The sequence below is a fragment of the Hipposideros armiger genome, unplaced genomic scaffold (genome assembly GCF_001890085.2).
Source record: "Hipposideros armiger isolate ML-2016 unplaced genomic scaffold, ASM189008v1 scaffold_538, whole genome shotgun sequence".
Classification (NCBI taxonomy): Eukaryota; Metazoa; Chordata; class Mammalia; order Chiroptera; family Hipposideridae; genus Hipposideros; species Hipposideros armiger.
The window spans coordinates 304050-325767 of record NW_017731888.1 but is presented as its reverse complement, the minus strand read 5'-3'; the positions used below and the strand labels follow the sequence as shown (position 1 = coordinate 325767).

Below are 21718 nucleotides of genomic sequence, written 5' to 3'. Positions count from 1 at the left end.
TTACTCTGTGTCTGTAAGTGACACGGATGGAGTGTCCTCCAGCTTTGTCATGGATGAAGGAGGTAATGTCTGTATGACACAGGCTGTCTTTTTTGAGCTTTATAACACTTTCAAAGATTGGCACTAGCATGGAAAAGCCTTATTTGCTTAGAGGAAGGGTTTTGTGGGAGACTGGGCGTGGGGACTATTTATATAAGCCAAAAATTGCTTTAGAAATTAAACAACCTCTAGAGTTTGTCTTCTATCCACCAAATAACTCCTGGTTCAGGACATACTGCTTATGCAGTGCGTTCAAAGTTGAGGTTTAGTTACATTTCAGTAGTTTGGCAAGTAGGAAGTAGCATATTAGCAAATAAATCCATGAAATTAATGAGACGTAATTTGGAAGATCCTCTCTTTCCTGCCAATGTTGAATAATCGGACGACGAAGAAAACAAGTCTACCTATATTTATGTGTGTGCGATAGTGTTTAGTTGCTGTAGTCGAAATCTCTCACTGTCTTACAAAGAGAACATAGCAGAAAGAAGTGGCGAAAGTCTGTTTACTGTGACTCGGGGAAAAGCAATCATTTCTCATAGGTCAGTTTACGGATCTCAGAGGCGGGGTGCTTTACTGCTTGGGTGTATATTTTCTTGTTCAGTCCTTATCTACACTTCTGCAGGTCTGGGTCAGCCTGTAGGAAGTTTTTTCTAAATGAACAGTCAGTGAGGTGGAGTGAGCTGTGTAGCACTGGACAGAATCCTCAAACCTCGCGTTTTCAGGGTCTTTGAAAGCTTCTGAGTCTCTGAGTCCTCTGCTGAAATGCACTGTTTTCTGGGATGCCTTAAGCTTGAGAGGCAAACCCTTGCTATCAGTCAGCATCTTGCTTGGTGGCGGGCTAAGGGTGAGGTCCTGAGGAAACCTGACACCTGGTGGTGCCAGGTGGCGTGGGCAGGAGAGGCCGATATCCAAAGTGGGAGGCAGTGTTCCGATGGCTTCAGGCGCCTGCAGGCGTGGCTCAGGTGTTGGGTCAGTCGGGTCAGCTCTTGCAAATTTAGTGAGACGTGGCAGGAGGGAGCACAGGGGTCTGTGCTGTCTGTGTTCCGGGGTCTGCAGTGGGCTGCTGCCCACACACGGGCAGGAATGGCCTGAATCCGCTGCCGGTCTCTCTGCTGCCCCTTCTGATCCTCACTCAGTGGGGTTCAGTTTTCTGCCCACAAAACATCCTTAAGGAATTCTGAAAAGCGATGAAATCCTCTGCACCATTTTAAAGGTTATGGGTGACTTTTTCACCTGGATTTTAAATAGTTGCAAAGGGTGAACACACCTGCATATTTTGTTGTACGTGGACTTTAAATATATTTTAGGCAACACCTTGGAACTGCAGATTTAGCTCATTGGATTTATGGAAATTCCTACCATATGACCTGATTGGGAGAGTCCGTCCTCACTATCAAACCTGTCATCCAGACGGAGTTTGCTTTTGATCAGGAAAAGTCCAATTTCATTTTTCATTTCAAACAAATATGTTCATCCCTTTGTGGCCATGATCTCATTTCTAAATTCCAAGTTTAAGATGGAAGGAAGGAAGGAAAGAAGGAAGGAAGGAAGGGGGGAGGGAGGGAGGGAGAGAGAGGGAAGACGTTCACATGGTGAGAGCCTGGGGGCTGACAGATATGTTGAAGGGCATCTTGAAGGGGAGGACAGTCACGGACCACCAGCACGTTCTCTGCCAGATCAGTTTTAGAAATGAGAGGACCCGGAAATGGATCTGCAGCGTGTTCTCTTCCAGGAATACACCTGCCTGCGCGCCACCCTTGCACGCCCCAGACTTCTGCCCTAATGCGCCCTAACCTGGCCTTTTTAAAAAAAATTTTATTGGGATTTTAGGGAGGGAAACAGTGTTGGGGAATTGGGAAGGGGAGCAGCCAAGTTGTTCAATCTTAGTTGTAGAGGGTGCAGCTAGCTCAGCTCCAAGTCCAGTTGTGCAGCTCAGCTCAAGGTGCTGTGTTCAATCTTATTTGCGGGTGGGCGTAGCCACCATCCCATGTGGGAGTCGAACCAGCAGCCTTGTTGTTAAGAGCGCACACTCTGTCCATTGAGCCACCCAGGCGGCATCTCAGCTCAGGGTGCTGAGTTCAGTCTTTAGTTGTGGGCGTAACCCACCATCTCGAACAGGCGACCTTGTTGTTAGAAGCACATGCTCTCAACAACTGAGCCATCCTGCCACCTGTTGGCAGCTCAGCAGCAGCTCAGCTCGGGTGCGGCTCACTGGCCCATGTGGGAATCGAACCGGCAATGCTGTTGCTCAGAGCTTGCGCTCTTGAGCAAGCTCTTAACCAACTGAGCCACTCTGCCGGCCTCTAACCTGGCCTTTTAGTAAGTGGGTTATTTACATGTGGGGATCTTAGTTGCAAGTAACTTACTTGCTTATTGAAGAGACTATTCAAAGGTGAAAGTCACCCCATGTCCTTTCACTTCTAGTTCAGATTTCTTTCACCCCCTCAGTTAGATCTTGGTGCGGTCAACCGCTGCTATTGTTAGACTTGCAGTTGTGTGCAGACTGCTGGGTGGGTGTGCAGGCTCCAAATCAGTGAACATGTTTTTCTTAATTTCAGAGCGTGAACGCTTGATGGCACTGAGCAATGAAATCAGAAACCCCAGTAAGTAAGCCTGGAACCCTGAAATGGTGATTGCCTGTGGGGCAGGGTGCGCTCACCTATGCGGGGCGCGCAGGCGGGACCCTTGGGGAAGGGCAGCCTCATTTCATGCACCAGCTTACAGCCTCGTCACCTCTTCACTTAAAACAGAGACTGGCGTAGACTGTCACTTGTAGACACTTCCATCGCATGGAGCGCGTTTTGAATTTGTGGGTAGGGCGGCCGTCCCTAACCCGAGGGTGATGTCTATAAAACAGGAGCTGCATTTCCAAGTACAGCCCTTGGGCTTGTCGAGAAAGCTCGCACATGCACACGCAGCCCCCCCATGGTGCAGGCTCTGGACACGACCACAGGCTAGCTTGAGCTTTATTTTTTATCTTTGGTTTTCACAATCCAATTCAATACTCCGAGGTTTCACATTCTCAGAAAATCTAATAACGGGGATTAATGTTTTCCTACACTGTGCAGCCATTCGCTCTCATAAGGGTTCACACATTATTGACATGCGGTTTGTTTTCTTTCTGTAGCGATTCCTCTGAAATCAGAATTAGCTTATGAGGTTTTCGATAAGGGCCAGGTTCGCTTCTGGCTGCAGGCTGAGCAGTTATCACCCGACGCCAGCTACCGATTTGTCATTAATGACCGAGAAGTGTCAGACAGTGAGGTGAGTCTTGCCGGCGGAGTCCTGGCTCTGCAACGCCCTCCACAGCCCCCTGCCAGGTACCTGGTCACCTACCTGGTCACCGTTCTGTGTGTGTTTCGACCCCTTTTGAGCCATAGACCTTGGGTACAGGAGGCTGACAAAGTGACTGGAGGTGGTTGATTCTTGCAACATTCAGAGATTTGATCTGGGTTAGATTAAGTGGTTAGGGGGCTTTTAAATCCAAGCCTGTTAGAATTAAAAAACGGCAAACTATGTTTTAGAGATGTTGAGCTTGGTTTTACGAAAAGATTCAGGTTATGTTGGGCAGGGGGAGGAGATCCCTGATGGACCAGGTTGTTTGTCCTTTGTCGTGGCTGTGACAGCGTGTATTTTTGTTCCCTTGTGAGCAGTGCCCCCACCGAGAGCTTCCACAGAAGGTGTCAGCTGGGAAGTCGGTTTCTCCTTCCCTAACCTCCCCAGCTGCTCCCGGCACCACTGGGCAGAGAGCAGCAGAACTGCCCCAAATGCATAACTTGCTAGGATACGAACCCTTTGCTCGGGTTCTCCTTCTAACTGTGTAGCATGAGTTTTACAGTTGTCACAGGTATTCCTGCTCTGGCTTTGGGACGTTGGCTGGGTTTCGATGTCCTCCTCTCCTCTGACAACGCCAGCACACCTGAGGGCCCAGGAAGCGGACAGGCATCTGATGGACCCTTATTGCTCTGTGCTGAGCTTGGGGTCCTCATCCCACTGTCTTTACTTCCTCTGGTATCTTTTATGATGCCCGGTGTGTGATGTCATTGGTATATGTCACTGTCCCACTAAGTCCTGAATTCCTCGTTCATTTGTCCACTGCACGAATATTAGTAGAATGCTTGTGGTGTCGGAACCACTCAGGCCACAAGGGCAGCACTGACCCTTTCTCTGAGCTGGTCTCCTCATCTCTGGCCCCGACTCAGTGTCTGGTGGGCATTTGGAAAAGCTTAGCTGGCTGGACGAACGTCTGTCAGGCAGTCATCTTGCAAGGACAGAGCTCATGTGGTTTTTTGTATCCAGGCAGTCCTTCCCATGAGACTAATGCCACACTTTGGGAATTGTGCAAATTGGGAGCTCGGCTAATGAGCAGAAGGCATGCCGTTTCCTCCTGGCTGCAGAGAGGCCAACAGGGTGGGTTTTATCTCTGGGAGGCGCTGCACGATCCAGGCCAGTGCGGGAATTTTCTCAAGCAGAGAGCATGCTGGGAAATGAAATGGAACCGCGTGTGATTGCACTTTATTTGCACATCTTTTGATGAGCATTTTCTACCTGCTGTGGAGAGCGTCTCGTTGCTACCTGGCCCACCTCTCGGAAGGTGACTGTTCCATTTCACTTCTTTAATTAGCCATCCACTGGGGACTTTCCCATGTGAAAATGGATGCTATTCTGTAAAAGTCACACAAAAGCCTGTACTTATGGCCCCCACATAGTCACTAAGCTTCCTCTGGCTGCATCATAGCACGAGCAAGAAGCTCTTGAGTTTCTAGAACCTGCCCCGAGGCTGCAGTGCGGCAACTGAGACGGTGCAGAGGCTGCTGGGTTGGGAAGACTCCGGTTCTCGAGTGTGGTACCTTCCTCCGTCTCAGGCCCAACTGGAGTAGGTTCCTCCAGTTCTCTGCAAACAGGTCTGACGTGAGCAGAAAGACATACCAAATGAGACAGTGCATTTGGCTGATCAGCTTGGAATTTGCTGTTTGTAGTCAGAAGTAAACACTCCACGCTCTAAGGAAACTCAAGGACCCCGGCAAGCTGCGCCCATGGCAGCCGTCACGTCCTTTTCTGCTCACTGTACCCCAAGAAGTGCTGGCGTCTCCAGGGAGGCGACAGCGTGTCACCGCGTCCTGCAGTGAGTGTTTCTGAAAGCGCACTCTCTCGAGAAGCAGCCTGCGGTCACGCTGTCTCATCTATTCCCGTCTCTACCATTTTATACTCCAATTTCCTGCCCTGGCTTCCCGTTGAGAAAAAAATCTAGGTGATCTTATGTAAGCACATATGTGTGCTTTACATGTTTGAAATAATTTCTAGCTGTGACGGTGATTTTTTTGTTTGCCGGAAGCCAAGGCCTGGGCTGTATTCATTTAAAACCCAAAAGTCACGTTTGATTAAACGGCCCCGAAGCATCCAGTTACCCAGCAGGAACATGGCTCCCTTCCTTTTTCCCAGTGGGTGGTGGTGAATCTTTCTGAGTCTGCGCCACAGCTAACCAAACAGCAGGGACGGGTCAGTGAGACATGCACGCGCCCTCCTGGAGGCTGTCGTGAGATGAGCTTCAAGTAGAGAATGACAGAAGCGACACGACTGAGAGTGTGTGAAACAGGCCCGTGAGTGCTGCCTGGCTTCCGAGGAGAGGCTGCCGGAGTCGGAGGGTCCCAGGGTGGTGGCTCCTGGAGTGGGGCCTGCGGGACCAGGGGCGGGCAGGCGTCAGCGCGCCCCCACCCGTGCCCAGTGCCGGCGTGCAGTAACCGCAGGAACCGAGGGAGCAGACGGAGGCATGTGGCCTGGGACGTGCGGGGACAGAGGGAAAGACGTGAGAAGACCCAGCTGCCAGTGTCAGACAGAAGGACTCAAACGGTGCCCGGAGGCCGAGGGACGTGAACTGTGAGATGAAGTGGACACAGCTGGCCTTTTGCTAATACTCGTCTTTGAAATGCTCATTTGTGACGCTGGCGTTTGCAATATCAAAACGTGACCGTAACCTTAGAGGAAAAGGCGAGCATTGTGACAGGAAACACACGAGGTGTGTCAGAAAATGAAGACTGCTTTTCTGCCTAAACTTACAGATCTGCTGTTAGTCACCTGCAGGGAGAAAAGCTTTGTGACTCTCTTGTTTTGGAAGCAATGAGGGCCGTGGGGGGAGGGGGGCACGTCCTGTGGCATCATCCCTGCTTTACTTGCCGCTGGCAGATTCCTGCTTTTCATCTTGTTCCAAGGACCTCCCACGTCCAAGGGTGAGACCGCCATTCAGGTTGGGCCGTTGTTGCTGAAATCCCTGCTGGGCTCAACTGGAAAGGAAGAGTGGCCACCAGCAGAAATGTCACCAGCAAACACTGGCATCCTCTGTCGTCTTGTTAGTTCTGGGTGTGGGATGCTGGAGCCAGTGGGGTCACGAAGTCTTGTCCCCTCCGGCTTTTAGGGGGACAAAGGAGGCCAGAGTGCCCTCCCTGCACTGGCTGTTCCTTAGGTGACTTTAGTTCAAAATAAGTAGATGCCAAAGTGGCACATTTGGGGTGGCAGAGCCTGTTTCTGTCCCACCTGAGACCCTGTCACGTTACCTGAGGGCAGGGCAACGTGGTCCAGAGTCATCACAGATGGTGGCCTGTGAACGTGCAGGCAGTGCTGGGAGAGCGTCCCCGGTCAGCTGCTGCCCACACAGGGGACGGCAGGGCCCTCGTGACCACCTGTGCTGTTGCTGGAGGGGCGTGAGGAAGGGCGTGGTCACAGTTTGGGGCTGAGGGACACAGCAGGACGCGGCGGCTTCACTGAGGCTTCCCGGGGTCCATCGGGGGAAGGGCGCGCTCTCTGGACCACCCACTGCCCTCACCTGTAAGGTTCCCCTCGTGGGACTGCTTTCTGCTGAGCTGTAGGGACTCAGGCATCCGCGTCTCCCGTTGTCTGTGTCCTGCGGGCGTCCTTTGTGGCCCTGGCAGCCGTGAACATAGTCGGAGCTGCTGGGAGCTGCAGGTTGAATGAGTGACGACCAGCAGTTTGCTCCGGGAGAACAGCCGTGGGACGACAAGGAATAAGCGTGTCCTTGAAGAAAACTTTGCTCAGCATCGCTCAGCAGCGTCAGGAGACCTGCCACGTTGGTGCCAGGGCAGCCCCCTGAGCTGCTGTGCCCCAGGCCGATGTCCTTGTGAAGACCCCACGCTCATGTGGTGTCACTGCCTGCCAGGCACTGTGCCAGCTGCCGGGTGGGGCTGTGGAGACCAGCGACAGCCCTGCCTCTCAAGGACTCACCTTCTAGCAGGACAGACAGGCAGACAGACAGAAGGCATGGAGATGGCTGGACCCAAGGCCCAGTGAGGGGGATGGGGTGGGGGGTGGGACACGGACGTGCACCCAGCCAAGGACAATTCCAGGAAGGCCCTCCTTGAGCTGATTATGAGTGAGTGGGGCTGGTGTTCAGAAAAGCCACCGGGCGAGCGTGGGGACAGACCCTGCTGTGGGGACACGTACTGGGCTGAGGGGTGACGGAGGGTGCTGGCATTGCATGGCTGTCGTCCGGGCACGTCCACAATGTCCCAATCCCCTCTGTGGGCTTCTGCACCCTGGTCAAAGGCAGCTGCCTGGAAGCCTGTGGTCCCAGCGTCCCTGGAAGCTGAGGGCAGCGTGGTTGTGAAGGCCACCGTGTTGTCTTTGTCCCCCACATAGTAGCTGTCACATTAGATGTGTCCGGGAAGCAGCCATTCTGCCGGGGCCTCGTGCTGGGTCTCCCCACACACAGGACCGAAAGAACGTGTGTCCCTTACTTGATGTTTGGTTCACCAAGAGGTGTGGTGGATTAAAGTTCAGCGTGTGTTTGCCATGTGTCCTAACCTCCAGATAGAGCAGTCCGTGTAAGTATTCAATGTCGGAGGGTCCCTGGGAGGAGGAACTTCACTGTGGAATTCTGTTTCCTGTATTGCTCCAGACACACAAAATTAAATGTGACAAGTCAACTGGCATCATTGAGATGGTGATGGATCAATTTACTATTGAGAATGAAGGTACCTACACAGTGCAGATTCATGACGGAAAAGCCAAAAACCAATCTTCTCTGGTTCTTATTGGAGATGGTAAGCAGTACTGAATCTTTTCTTATGTCCGTAGATGAAAATTCAGAGCAAATTTTTTTAACTAGAGTGAAGCAAACATATTTCATGTCTTTTTCCCCCTTAAATATTGAATTTAGCGTTCAAGGCTGTCCTAGAAGAGGCTGAGTTTCAAAGGAAAGAATTTCTCAGGAAACAAGGTAGGTGGCTGAGCTGCTCAAGCACCACAGCATAAAGCAAAGAGTCAGGATCTGAGGATCCGTTTAAAGCAGACCCCACACACTCGCTGCCCGATGACTAAACGCTGTTCTGATGATCTGGAAGTTAGACCGTTTCTTAGCTCTAGAAATTTGGGTACTTTTCTGTTCTTCGCCCCTTTCCTTTATTTCATGTGTGTGTTTTTCTTGCTTCTACCTTTGAAAGCCCCAGGATCTGTTGTTTAGCGTCCGTATTTTCTGTCCGTCTCCGGGTTAGGGAAGTGGCCAGGTTAACCAGGCCGCCTGGCTGACTTGCTAAGTAACTACCTAGTCTGTTTCACACACGGCGGGGCGATGAGTTTTCCTGAGCATTTCTTGTAGGCAGTCCTTCGCCTAAAGCACCTAATGACTCCATGCCTCCCAGACATGAGGCTCGCCTCCTGCAGACCCGCATTTCATTCCCCTCCACGCACAGCACAGCGTTCTGGACGAGCCGATGGCTTGTTAACGTCTTCCTCGGGTGGGCACGTTCTGTCCGTCTTGTCCCAGGAAGCTGTTCAAACCCAGGCATCGCTCAGAGCTCAGCGTGGGCTTGTGCCTCCCGTAGTGTCCCGATGACACGCACCCCTTGGTTTCCATGGCAACCCTTCCCTGAGCCATCCGTGTCGGGGCTTATGAACTTGAACCCCCATAATTTTTGTAGGTCCCTAACACTTCTTACAGGGCGCAGCTCAGTACTCAGCAGATGGACCAAAAGAAACTGACTTTATAACAGTGGTTATAAAAGGAAAGGCTGCCTCCATCTTACAGGTCTAGCATTTTGACAAAAAAAAAACCCCCCAAAAAACGAACATAGGTGGGTGCGTTGGGGTGAATTCTTGGGCTTGGAAATGTAGAGCAGTCAGAAGAAACTAGTCCAGCTGCCAGGAGCTTGTTATTTTACTTAAAACTGAGATAACTTTTAAACTTTTAAATGTTTTAACTGTATAACTGCAAACAATACATTTTAAATATATTGTTTTTAAAAATACATACTAACTAGATACAAAGAAAAATGAATACATTTTTAGAGCCTGAAAGATAACCCAAGGGTTTATTTAAATACATTGTTTTATATGAGATTTCTGTGCCTTTCAAAAAAAATTAGAATATGGATTATAAAATAAAAAATCAAGACATTCTTTTTTATTTTTATTGTTTTTAGTTATTTTTATTTTTAAGTCAAAATTTTTTTTACTCATTTCTACATTATGAATTTTTTAACTTTGTAGAACATATTGACATGAAAGAAATCAATAAATATTTTCTAAATCTGTTTTGCATTTTTGTGTTCAATGGGCTAATGATGTTATTAGTATATGATTTACTGCTGCATTTGTTTTGAATAAAAATGATATTTTTGAAAAACATATAAGTCCATATTTGATTTCAAAATATTACACATTTGCAAAATTGCTAGGCCAAGCTTCATTTTTTTCATCTTATCTCTATGAATTCTCCTGTTTTAAAAGTTTGTTATATGCTATGCCATTGGAGGTTCACTTAGAGAAAAAAATATGATTTCCTTATTCTTTCTAAAGAGCAGTAGATACTGGATGTTGGCAAGAAAGCGAGGTCAGACAGCACGACCCCACTCGGGTACACAGGTTTCAGCAGAGTCACCTGCACACATGTTAACTCAGAGCCCTGAGAGCCAGTTAATCTCGGGTTCACACTGAACAGCTGTTTTCTTTTGCAAAAAATGCAGTATAATTATAAGTAATATGAGTATAAATATAAAATACTAATACACATATGTGCACATGTGTGTGTGTAAAATACATGTGTGTAATACACACACTACATCCCCGTCTTACTTTTTAACCCCAGGTCCTCATTTTGCTGAGTACCTGCACTGGGACGTTACAGAGGAGTGTGAAGTTCGTCTTGTCTGTAAGGTGAGCGTCGGGTCTGACCGGGAAGCCCTGAGAGGCCCCTTTTTGTGAGGGTTCGGGACGCCTTTCAGGAAAGCAGCTGCGGCCACGGCCGTGACGTGCACGGGGTTGGGTTAGGCGTGCGTGGACGCAGCGACGTTTGGTTCTTAGACTTTCAGTCTTGTCTTTGCTCCTCATGAATAGATTACAGTGCCGTGCAAAAGAAGACTCAAGTAGGCAGTTCACGGAAATGTTTATTGTAATTTTAGTAAGTGAATTTATGAGAAAGTGTGCTATTGGTGAAGCTTATCTGGTCATTTCCATGCTGTTCATATGATTTCTTTAGGAAATAAAAGGTACGTTTCAGGAATAAGATGCTTCTTTAGTTTTAAAACTTCAGTAATAAAGTAAGCCTTAATTGTTACTATGGAAGGCTCAGAGGCAAAAACATTTATAGAAGAAAGGACGTTTACTGCTAAAGAAGCTGCAAGGGAGGGAGGCTTTGGCTGGTCTAGCTGAACAAATGAAAACACAGCAGATATTTAAAGGGAAAAACCCCACAAGATTTTACTGAGGACAGGCTGTAGATGTAGTTCGTGTATATGGGAAAAACAGCAATTTTCTCAAATGATTGTCATAAGCAAAAGGTATGTATCTTCAAGTTTTTAGACATCAGCACTGCAGAAGTCAGTTCTTTCGGTCATCAGCGACTCAGAGAGCAGACCCGACAGGGTGGCCCTGTGGCGGCTCTTGTTTCTAGGCCGGGGCGCGCAGTGGGCGTGCGCGCGCTTACCACGGCGCTGGGGAAACAGGGGGACTTTGCTTCCGTGTGCTCTCATGTCACCGTAGGGGGTGTGCCATCCTGGGAATACCTGATAGTACTTAGAGCTCCCTTACCAAAGTGAGCCGGGCATCTTTGCACACAGATATTGAAGAAACTGAATATTACTTGAGATTTGAGTATTTTCCAGTTTAATGCACTTAATTTGCATGCTTGGGTCCCTTGCCCACCTGTAATTCTGCAAACCCTCTTTCTATGTAGTTTTCACTTAGTAGTGCTTTGGCAGATGGTTATTTTTTTCATTTACTTACATAAAGCACATGGAGGATTTATGCGAGGATATACTCTCGTGATGGCTTCACAGAAGAGCATTTTCAAAAGCAAAGTGGAAGACGGAAACTTCAGCCAGACACAAGAGAGTCTGACAGAAACGCCTCGTCAGCACGCGTGGAGACTTGGCGGCACTGGCTGGGAAGGGTGGGTCGGGCGTGGCCCTGGTGTTGAAGCAGCTGTCTCGTTACTGCCTTCTCAGGACATGGATGGTCTGGCCGGGTGCCCTCATATGAAGCGTGGTTGGGAGAAACTGCACAGTCCACAGGAGAAACCACTGGTGATTTAGGGGCGTAAGACCCCCCAGTTACAGGAGAAATAATCTCATCGAGGATTCTGGTTTTAGAGAACAGAGACTGAAGGCCATTGGAGAGGTTTTTGTTTAGTGCACAGGGACGGGCAGCACTGACTCATGGTCAGGGACAGTCAGCGGTGGGGGTGGCATGAAAACGGGCACCTAAGGAGCTTTCTAAGGGTTAGGCTAATGGGCTTGTCTGCGGGAATCTTGGGCCACGGTCCATCCTACCACTTGTTACAACTCATGGTTCTGACTTCAGAAGGAAGGTCCGACTCCCTAGTCTCACAGGAGATGCTCCCTTCAGTATCCCTAATTTATGGACTTAGCATCCTGTGCCGGGCACAGGGCTACACCCTGGGTTCACGTGTGAGTGAGACATGCAGAGTCCCTGCTGACTGGGGACTCCATGCTCCCGCGTCACTGACAGAGCCACGTGGAAACCCTACAATGTGTTGCCCCATCAGAACTAATCCCTCTGTTGATCTGTTTCCGTCGTCACTTTGCCGAGTGCCTGTGGGAGGTGAGTGCAGACTCGTCATCTCCGTAGAATCCAATGGGGTTGGTGCCCCCCGTTCCCAGGGAGCCGGGACGTTCTCTCTTCCGCAGGATGCATAGGGCAGAGCGTGGGGCCTCAGAGGCTACTGGTCTGTGGAATTTTGTGAAATGTAGTTTCGAGTTGAAGCTAATGTCCCAGAAGAATTGCGAGGGAAGTCCTCACCCCACTGGGCAGATCCTACGTTAAGGCTCCTCTCCTTCTATGTGATGTATCCGAAACGTCATAGAACAAGGAAGCAGCCCCTGCAGTTTTATAGACCTCAGAATCTTTTATATTGTTTATGAATTCAAAATCCATCACTTACAACTTGTCTTTATTACTGACGTTCCCTGTAAGCCACAAGCTCCGTCTCGTTGCCTGGGCTGCAGCGTGAGGACTTGCTTGTTCTTCCTGGTACAGCTGTGAGGGCCTCACTGTTTTAGAAGCTGGGACACAGTGACGTGTTTGCCGTCGTCAGGGCCGTTGGCTTTTCCATGAGCTTCTGTCTGAGCCTGTCTGAAATCACAATTGATTCTTTTTAAGGTCTATGATATGAAGTCAGAACAGACTCTTTTCTCATGAGCCAGAGTGGTTCCCACACTAAACGTAAGACTTCCGTCTTGTAGGTCGCAAACACCAAGAAAGAGACAGTGTTCAGATGGCTGAAGGATGATGCTCTGTACGAGACTGAAGATGTGCCCGACCTGGAGAAGGGCATCTGTGAGCTGCTCATACCGAAGGTACATTAGACCGTGTTAGGTAATCTGAGACAGGAGCGAAACTGCACAGCTCTTTCACACGACTCCGAAATCCCGCGTTATCTCCCGGTTTGCACCCCTCATGTCCACGGTTTGCAAAGAAAAGGTGTGAACATGTGTTGCATTTTATACCATGGCATTGATGTCACCTACATGTGGGATGTGCTTTATTTGCAGTTGTCCAAGAAGGATCATGGTGAATACAAGGCGACCTTGAAAGACGAGAGAGGTCAAGATGTGTCCATCCTGGTGATCGCCGACAAAGGTAAAATCAGACCTTGGTGCTGCTCAAAAGCAGTGCATTTCGCCAGCAGGATGAGTGTTACGCAGACGCCTTCATCTGTGTCGTTGGCTGCAGTGCACGTTGTTTCTTTAGCAGAAACACAGAAGAAAACAGACTTGTACTTTAGTTACATGCAAAGCTGTTTCAGTGTTTTAAGAAAATGTATGGTACTATTTTGGGTTTCTATGCAATGTTATTTTAGTCCATCCTCATAAGCCAAGTTTTATCCTCTGCCTAACGTATTGGGTTGTCGGAAAAGTCATGATATATTTTTTCTGTTTTTCACTGCAAAAATGCATCATGACTTTTCCGACAACCCAGTAGTTAAAATGATTGAAGCTGTGATGAAGCAATGCAGTTAAATGTATAGTTGGGTTTATGTTGAGTGAAATGTTCCTGTTTCTTGTTTAAAAAGTGGATATGGGTTAGAAGGATTTATTACACACCTAAGCCTGTTATAGATAAATATTGCCAGTTTAATGTTTCATTTTTCAAACTAACATCACGATTTCCTGCATCAATTTAATTAAACATGAAAAGCTGCTTTCTGATACAATTATGTCTAGTAACGGTGCCTTTCCCCTCTCTCTTTTAGTGTATGAGGATATAATTCTGGCGATGAGCCGAGTCTGCGGTAAGTAAATGCCCTCTAATTTCAGTCTCTTCAGGTGCTCGCATCACTGTTACCTGGGAAGGGCGCCTGCCACCGCGGGGAGCTGCGGGCACATCCTGCAATGGCCTGGCTTAAAAGGCAGGGTGCTGTCTGAGGGCTTTGGGGAGGGCTTCTGAGGGGATTTTCAGCATCACATGTAGAGTATGTTTTACTTTAAAGAACAACAGTCCAGTTCGGACTTCCCGGCTAGCCACTGTTCCACTTGCTGTGGGTGAATTTGGACGATTGCATTGTATGTGACTGCTATCAGCGCCTTTCTGATAAATGATGAATCACAGGACTGAATTTAAACCTCTGCCTTCATGTCACATGTATGAAACCACTTTTTAGCTTTGCAAATAAATTCTCCCTTGCAGGTTGTATGACCGTGCGAGCACGTTCATGGCTGGGACAGCAGAGGCACCTGGCCACAGCACCTTCCGTGCTGACCCGGCACGGCCGCGTTTCTTACTCTGTCTTATCTTCTGCAGGGGCGTCGGCCTCTCCACTAAAGATTCTCTGCACCCCAGACGGAATCAGACTTCAGTGTTTCATGAAATATTTTACCGAAGAAATGAGAGTGAACTGGTATCACAAGTAAGTATGAGAGCCGTCCTTACTGTACTTTGTAGTTTTGAAAAAAACATGACAATCCTTGGCTAGGGGCTGGGGGCCATTGTGGCGATGGGAGGGCAGGGAGAAATGCCGGGAGGTGCCAGGGGCGAACTTTTCAGCGTCTCAGTTTCGGCCGAGGTGGTTGTCCTGGTGCCACAGGGTATGGGGGATAGCATGGAGCTAACGGGAGAAGAGTAGCGAGGACCACACCGCAGATCCCCGGTCTGCCGCGTTCCCAGCAGACTGATTAGAAAGAGTGGGAAGAAAAACCAGCTCCGTACTGAGCGCAGAAGAAGGAAGGCGGCCAGGCCGAGCCCTGCACATGGCCCGTTTCCCGAGTGTCCTGCCCGCTGCCCGGGCGCTGCTCCAGGCGGCCGTTCACACTGTACACACCCGAGACCTCCGTAACCATCACAACGCGTGCCGTGTCCTGTCGCCCAGCCCCGTGGGGTCTGGTTCTTTCCTACCCGTCTCCCAAGCTCATCTCTAAACACCCCTCCAAGCAGCACGTCTCTGAGAAAAGAGGGCTAAGGTCAGGGTCACCCTGTCCTCAGGGGTGACCGCAGAGGAGACAGCTTGAGATGGGGGCAGACGGAGCAGGGACCTCCTTCCGGCCCATCTCTACTCTAACCTGAGGACATTGGCAGCATTTTTGGTCACTTTTCAATGGGGTCAGTCTGCCAACCTCTGAAGTTCCTCCCTAAACGCTACCCCAGGCGCCCACATATCTTTAGAGGTCCCATTTCTCTCATCAACCTTTCAAAATCAAACTCTTTGGCTGTGATTATTTTTGGAGCATTATTTTGTGTAGGTGGATCTATGTGAGCTAAGAGGGAGCATGTTGCTGGATCTTCTCCCTACTGAAATTCTGATGTCTGTGTTCCCCCCTCAACGCTGTGCTTGGGAGCAGACGTGAGCTAGGCAGGGGGGCTGAGCCTTGGGGTGCCATGTCTGGGATCTTCCCGCTCTGCGTGTGCAGGGCCTGGGTGCCGATCAGGCCATCCCTGACCCCACACGGAGGGCTTTGTCCACGCATGGACGAGAGGCAGGGTCTGCTCATGAAGTGTTCCGGCACCAGGAGGTTCAGGCTGAAACTCCTTTGTGATGTAAGCATTTATGAGGATCTGTGTTTTAGGCAAGTGAGTAAATCTCTAGTTGAATGAACCTTCCCCTGGAAAAGGAGAATCACTCACTTCCTTGTCCACACGTCTGTTATTTATGGCGGTGAGTTGTGGGCGGTTGTGATGTGTGCACGATAGTCCCTCGTGAACGTGCCCACGCCGGGAGAGCCTCGTGGTCCCACAGCTGGTCTCCCAGTGAGCGGGTGCCCCGAGCTGCTGCTGGGCGGGTCACATCAGCGGCGTTGGCGTTAGACGTGACAGCAGCTACTGTGTGTCACACTCTGAACTCATGAATTCATCTAGCCCCACAGAAGCCCTGGGAGTCTGGTATTGAGCCCCATGTTTCTAGATGTGCAAACTGAGGTTTAGCAAAAGGAATGTAAGTCATTTTGTTGTCACCCAACCTTTAAATTAAAGAGCAGGGTTCAAACACCAGTTAGCCTGATTCTGACACCACTGGACCGAGGGGCGTCTGGCCTGCTGGGGGTGGGGGTTGGGGAGTCGATTACAGACAGACAGGCAGACAGAGAGGTAAGGGCACGGGTCCAAGCATCAGTGCAGCTGTGGCAGATGGACAGGTTGCTAGAGACCACCTGAGAAGGTGGCCGCTTTGTGAGTCCACAGCCTCGTGGAGGTGCCGTGGTTTCCGCATTTTCTCCTCTGCACCCAGAATTTGTCACACAATAAAATGAGGCTTTCTTCAGCACTTCTGTAACTAAAATACGAGTTGACCACTAAGCAGTATTAAACCGTATTTTAAACTATATTAAAATGCATCCTGTAGTTCTATGCTATCCCTAAAAAATAGAACGTTTGGTTATATTACACTATTTGACTATTAAAATAAGTTCTTCCTAGATAGCCACCGGGAAAACAGAGCATGGTACGAAATAGAGCCCACCTTTGGAGACCAGATGGAAGCTATTCCTGTTTTGTCAGACTAGACACCAGCGATGTTGGCACAGCTTGCTGGTCAGGCTGGTTTGCCAGGCTCCTCCCGAGCACACTTGGCACAGCCTTCTCCCTTTGTAATCAGCGGTGTCCTGGGGGAAACACCTCGGGACCTCGCCAATCTCTTGGTCCTCCTGAAACTTGAGCGCATGAGTTTGAGCATCGACGGTGAGCCATGCTACCAGGGCCCCGTGCGGTCTTGCAGTTCCCTCAGCCCCACGTGTGTTGGAAGTCCCCCTTTCTTGTGCATTCTTCCCGTAAGGGAATGCTACTCTTCCTCCCCTAGGTATTTATTTGTACAACTAGTTCGTTACATCAGTACGGACTTGGGCGTTTCTCTTACTCTGTGGGCTGTGATCCACTATTCTCATTGTTGTTGTTATTACTGTTTTGCTCAAATTGTTCCAACTCTGGTTCTTGGGAGCTCCTCCAGGTTGTCCCCTATCTGTGTCAACATGTCCCCATCTTTTGTGAGTGGTTTCATGCTTCTCGGGCCTGTGGGATATTCCTGATGCATCTTGCACTTCTTGCACTAGCTGGAATCAGGGCTTGTCCCTGGTCCCGGGGGTGGCATCAGACAGCAGACTCGTGCCTCCCGTGTGCCATCGCGGTGACTGTCGGCGCTCTTATGACCTCTGAGCAGATGGCTAGGGACGGCGGTTGCACACCTCCACCCGTGTGTGCACTTACGTACACGCATCAGGTTTCACCGCCTGTGCTAAGTGTGTCACAGCCTGAATTCAGGCTGATGTCCTCCATTTCAGTCGGTGACACAGGGTTTCCTCATGCCTTTGCTCGTGGTGACTTCCTCCCGCACAGAGACCTTGTCCCCTGTCCCTGTCCCCCTCAGCCCTAGCGTCACACCCAGGAGTTTCGGGGTCACTGACTCACATGTGTGAGAAACAGCTGTGCAGATGGAGAGTGTGTTCTGTGTGCTGCTCTCGTCCTGTCGTCACCGGACGCCACCGGACGTCATCTGACTTCCCTTCATTCTTGCCTTTCTTCCTCACCCTCTCTGGGGGTGTCACTCTTCACGGCACAGCAGCTGCTGTATGTTGGGGATTGGGTCGCCCTCACGCTCTGGGGTTCCAAGGCTGCTGGGCCAGCGCGAGGGCAGTGTGGCCCCGAACAGGCTGGTGGCTGGCGGCGCTGCGTGCTGACCACGGCGTGCTGACACTGTGCTGAGTGAAGGGTCCCTGACTGAAGGGCCATGACAGCCGAGGCTGGGGAATCTCCTTTCCCAGGGGAGCCCAAGGAACGCATGGTCACTGGCCAGAGCCCTGCGGTGGCCCGTTCCCTGGAAACCCTGCCACGGGCTTCACGGAGGCGCCTCTTCCTGGGAGCAGGGGCACGAGTGACGTGGGTCCACACCCTCGAGATTCGCTCTGGCCCTGTGTGTCCTTCCCATGCCTGAGGCTGTCACATCTACGGACTTCACCGCTCCCTCTGAGTCCACGCGCTTTCGGAGTTAGCTGACGTACACGTGCGTGCTGTGGACGGGTGGCCTCACGTGCCCCTTAGAAGGCAGGTGTGGCATCGAGTGCTTTATCTCCAATTTTATAAGTTGTGGTAAAATATGGACAACATAACATTTTACAGTTTTAACCATTTTTAAGCGCACAGGTCAGTGGCGTTAAGAGCATTCTCATCCTTGTGCCACCATCACCACCGTCCTGTCCCGAACTTTTCCACCTGGCAAAGCTGCGCCTCTGTCCCCGTGAAACGCTCCGTCCCCCTCCCCATTCCCCCCCACACACACCTACTTCCTGTCTCAGTGAGTGCGACTCCTAGGGGCCTCCTGCGAGTGGAACCCGCAGCGTCTGTCCTGTGACTGGCTTGTGTCACTCAGCATGACGCCCTCAAGGTCCAGCCACGTGGTAGCAGGCGTCAGAATTCCCTCCCTTTTTAAGGCTGAGTGATGTCCCCTTGTGCGTGCACTGCGTTTCGCTTACCCATCCATCCACGGACACTCGGGCTGCTCCCACCTTTTGTCTATTGTGAGTCACGCTGCTGTGAATGTGGGGACACAGATGTCCATGTGAGTCCCTGCTCACATGTTTCAGTTCTTTTGGGTTCACTCCTAGAATGGCAATGGTTGGATCATATGTAATTAAAAAACCTTGTTTTGAGGGGAAAAAAAATGCCATGCTGCATGGAGTATTTTAGTCCATTATGGTGTGGCCAACATGCATGTATTAAATAGCCAAGTATCTTTAAAAACTAAGTATCAGATTGAATTGTAGAAGGTTTTCAGATCTGAGCTACGGATGTAGTGAACGATTACTTCCAGAAAAATGTGTTGTGGCCAAAGCACCAGCAAGTTAGGGGAGGCCCCGCCCAGACGGTGGAGCGCCCCGTGGGCTTCCTGCACATAGTGGGAGATTCTAAGTTGAAGTGTGTTCCTCCTACCTTTTTAAAAAGGGACGCGAAGATTGCCTCCAGTGAGCACATGCGCATTGGCGGCAGCGAAGAAATGGCCTGGCTGCAGATCTGCGAGCCCACGGAGAAGGACAAAGGGAAGTACACTTTTGAGCTCTCTGACGGCAAGGACAACCACCAGCGCTCCCTGGACCTGTCTGGCGAAGGTGAGACCAGTGTCTGCGAGTTCTGTATTTCCTGATCCACGCAGCGTGCCGGGAGGGAAGCATTCTGACTGTATGATTTTCATTCCGAGGAAATTATTTCTGAAAACTCAATTTCTTCTTTAGCTACTTGTCAGATTTCATTAAGCAGATGCACCAACAGAGCGTCTGAGTGAATGAATAAAAGGAAACATGCCAAAGCCATTACTAACGTACGAAAACTTTCCTTACAGCTTTTGATGAAGCGTTTGCAGAGTTCCAGCGGCTCAAGTAAGCTTTGCATGCTGGGTTTGTTATTCTGTCACCTAGGGTGCGGTGACTTGGACTTCTTTGGGCTGAGGGTGGGAACAGCTGTGGAGGCCTGGTGACCCAGGGCTTGTGACGTTCCCAGGAACTGGGATAAAAACGGCAGTTGATGCAATTCCACATGTACAAGGGCAGGCAGACTTCTAGACTATAAATGTGTTTATAAATTAACTTCCTAGAGTCATAATAACCCTGGGTTGCTTGAAATGATTATAAGGGTGAATTTCTGAAATAGTTATAACTGTGGCAACACATCATAAAGAGCAATTAAAAAAAAAGTTATATAGTTAGGTTCTTTTTTTAAGACTTTATTATTTTTTTTCTTTTAATTATTTTTTATTATGAAATACACATTTTTAGAATTAGATTCAGTTGTACAACACAGCGCAATAGTTATACCTTTTACCCCTCGAGGTGACAACCCCCCTCCCCCAATCCACCGCCCCATTTCCCCCCAACATCATACTTATCTATTACAATTCCCATGACTCCACTCCCACACTATACTCCACATCCCGTGAATATATATATATATATATATATATATATATATATATATTTAATTATAGTCGACAAACAATATTATACAACATCAGCTTCAGGTGTACAGTGCAGTGATCAAGCCTCTACCCCATCCATGAAGTGGTCTCCCTAACATGACATGACATCTGACACCCTACAAAATATTTACAACATTATTAATTATATTCCCCGAACTGCCTTTCCTGTCCCTGTGGCAATATTGTAGTTACCTATTTATGCTGTATAATCCTTCCCTTTCTCCCTCATCCCCACCCCCCTTCCAATGAGCAACCATCAGTTGTTCCTCTATGTCTCTGAGACTATTTCTGTTTACTTTCCTCGTTCATTCAGTTTTTCAGATTCCACATATAAGTGAGATCATATGGTATTTAAGACTTTATTTTTTTAGAGCAGTTTTAGATTCATAGCAAAATGAAGAGGAAGGTACAGAGATTTCCCACATCCCCTGACCCTCCCCCACTTCTGCCCCCACACCCACAGCCTTCCTACCATCAACAGCCCCCCAAATGGGACATTTGTGACAACTAATGAACCTGCATTGACACGTCATCACTCAGGGTCCACAGTTCACATCAGATCACTCTTGGTGTCGCTCGGTGGGTTTGGACAGATGTGTAATGACCTGTACCCACCATCACAGTGTCACACAGAGGAGTCTCACTGCCCTCAAAGTCCCCTGTGCTCCCCCTGTTCACCCCTCCCCTCAACCCCTGGAAATAATTGATCTCGTTAATGTCCCCTTAGTTGTGCCTTTTCCAGAATGTCATAGAGTTGGAATCCTACAGTATGTAGTCTTTTCAGATTGACTTCTTTCACTCAGTTATATACATTTCAGCTCCCTCCGTGTCTTTTCATGGCTTGGGAGCTCATTTCTTTTTAGCACTGAATAACATTGCGTTGTTCAGAGCAGCTTTTTAAAGAATAACTTTGGATTGTGTGTGTATGTCTGAATTGTAGAGCATTCAAAACAGAGCAGCTGTTGCCCCACACCAGGTGATCCGCTAAGTACCTGTTGAATGGATGAATGGATAACTTAGATAACTTAGAAACCAACATTTTCAAAAATACCTAAAAACCTTCATCCAATGCAATCTGGTGAATTTAGTGAAAAAAGAAGTCTGTCCAATCTGTGAGTCTGAACGTGAGACTTTTCTGAGGGTTTTGGCAGCTGAACAACAGGGCACCCCCCTGTGAAAACGGGCTGTGGGAGCCATCAGGAAAAACAGAGGCAGCTGCCGAGTGTGGGGCCTAGAGCCGCCCGAGGAAAGCGAGCGTTCCCTCTCCCTTCCGCCCTCACGTGTGGGTGCTTGTTGTTGTTTGCTCACCTCTCACTTATTCTCTCCTCTCTGCCCCCTTTGATTTTTAGGGCAGCTGCTTTTGCAGAGAAAAGTAAGTACACGCTCGAGGATAGCAAGCACAACTTATTATTTTGGGAGGGGCAAAGGGCTTGTACTCTAGCATATTAATTTTGCATATTACATAATAAGCACACACCTTCCCGTCTGATTGGAAACCCCCACAGCTCTGCTCACCTGCCCCCCTGCCGCCACCAGCACCGCGCCACCAGCCCAGCCGCCCTCCTGTGGCCTCTTCTCCTGCCCTCTGGCTTCCTTTGTCCCTCTGGTCACCACCCACCTTTATGAGTCAGTCTGTGTTCCTTTATGAGCCAGTCAGTGAGCTGCGGCCACAGGGAGACACAGGAGAGGCTCAGGACACAGTTTATTCCACGTCCAGGGCCTAGACTCAGGGCCACACCAGACCACATGGATGCACCGGGGTTCGGG

At 49.4% G+C, this 21718-nt stretch overlaps 1 protein-coding gene across 1 annotated transcript in view; it reads left to right on the top strand.

The window, feature by feature from the left end:
- The window catches only part of MYOM2 (myomesin 2), a 78940-nt gene that overhangs the window by 54345 nt on the left and 2877 nt on the right, over positions 1–21718 (top strand). The window contains exons 24-36 of the mRNA XM_019668742.1: positions 6–62; positions 2598–2642; positions 3167–3303; positions 7949–8093; positions 8210–8269; positions 10136–10203; positions 12750–12863; positions 13059–13146; positions 13760–13798; positions 14308–14413; positions 18925–19088; positions 19319–19355; positions 21301–21323. Coding sequence (XP_019524287.1) covers positions 6–62; positions 2598–2642; positions 3167–3303; positions 7949–8093; positions 8210–8269; positions 10136–10203; positions 12750–12863; positions 13059–13146; positions 13760–13798; positions 14308–14413; positions 18925–19088; positions 19319–19355; positions 21301–21323 — 1083 coding nt within the window. The remainder of the gene's footprint in view (positions 1–5; positions 63–2597; positions 2643–3166; positions 3304–7948; positions 8094–8209; positions 8270–10135; positions 10204–12749; positions 12864–13058; positions 13147–13759; positions 13799–14307; positions 14414–18924; positions 19089–19318; positions 19356–21300; positions 21324–21718) is intronic.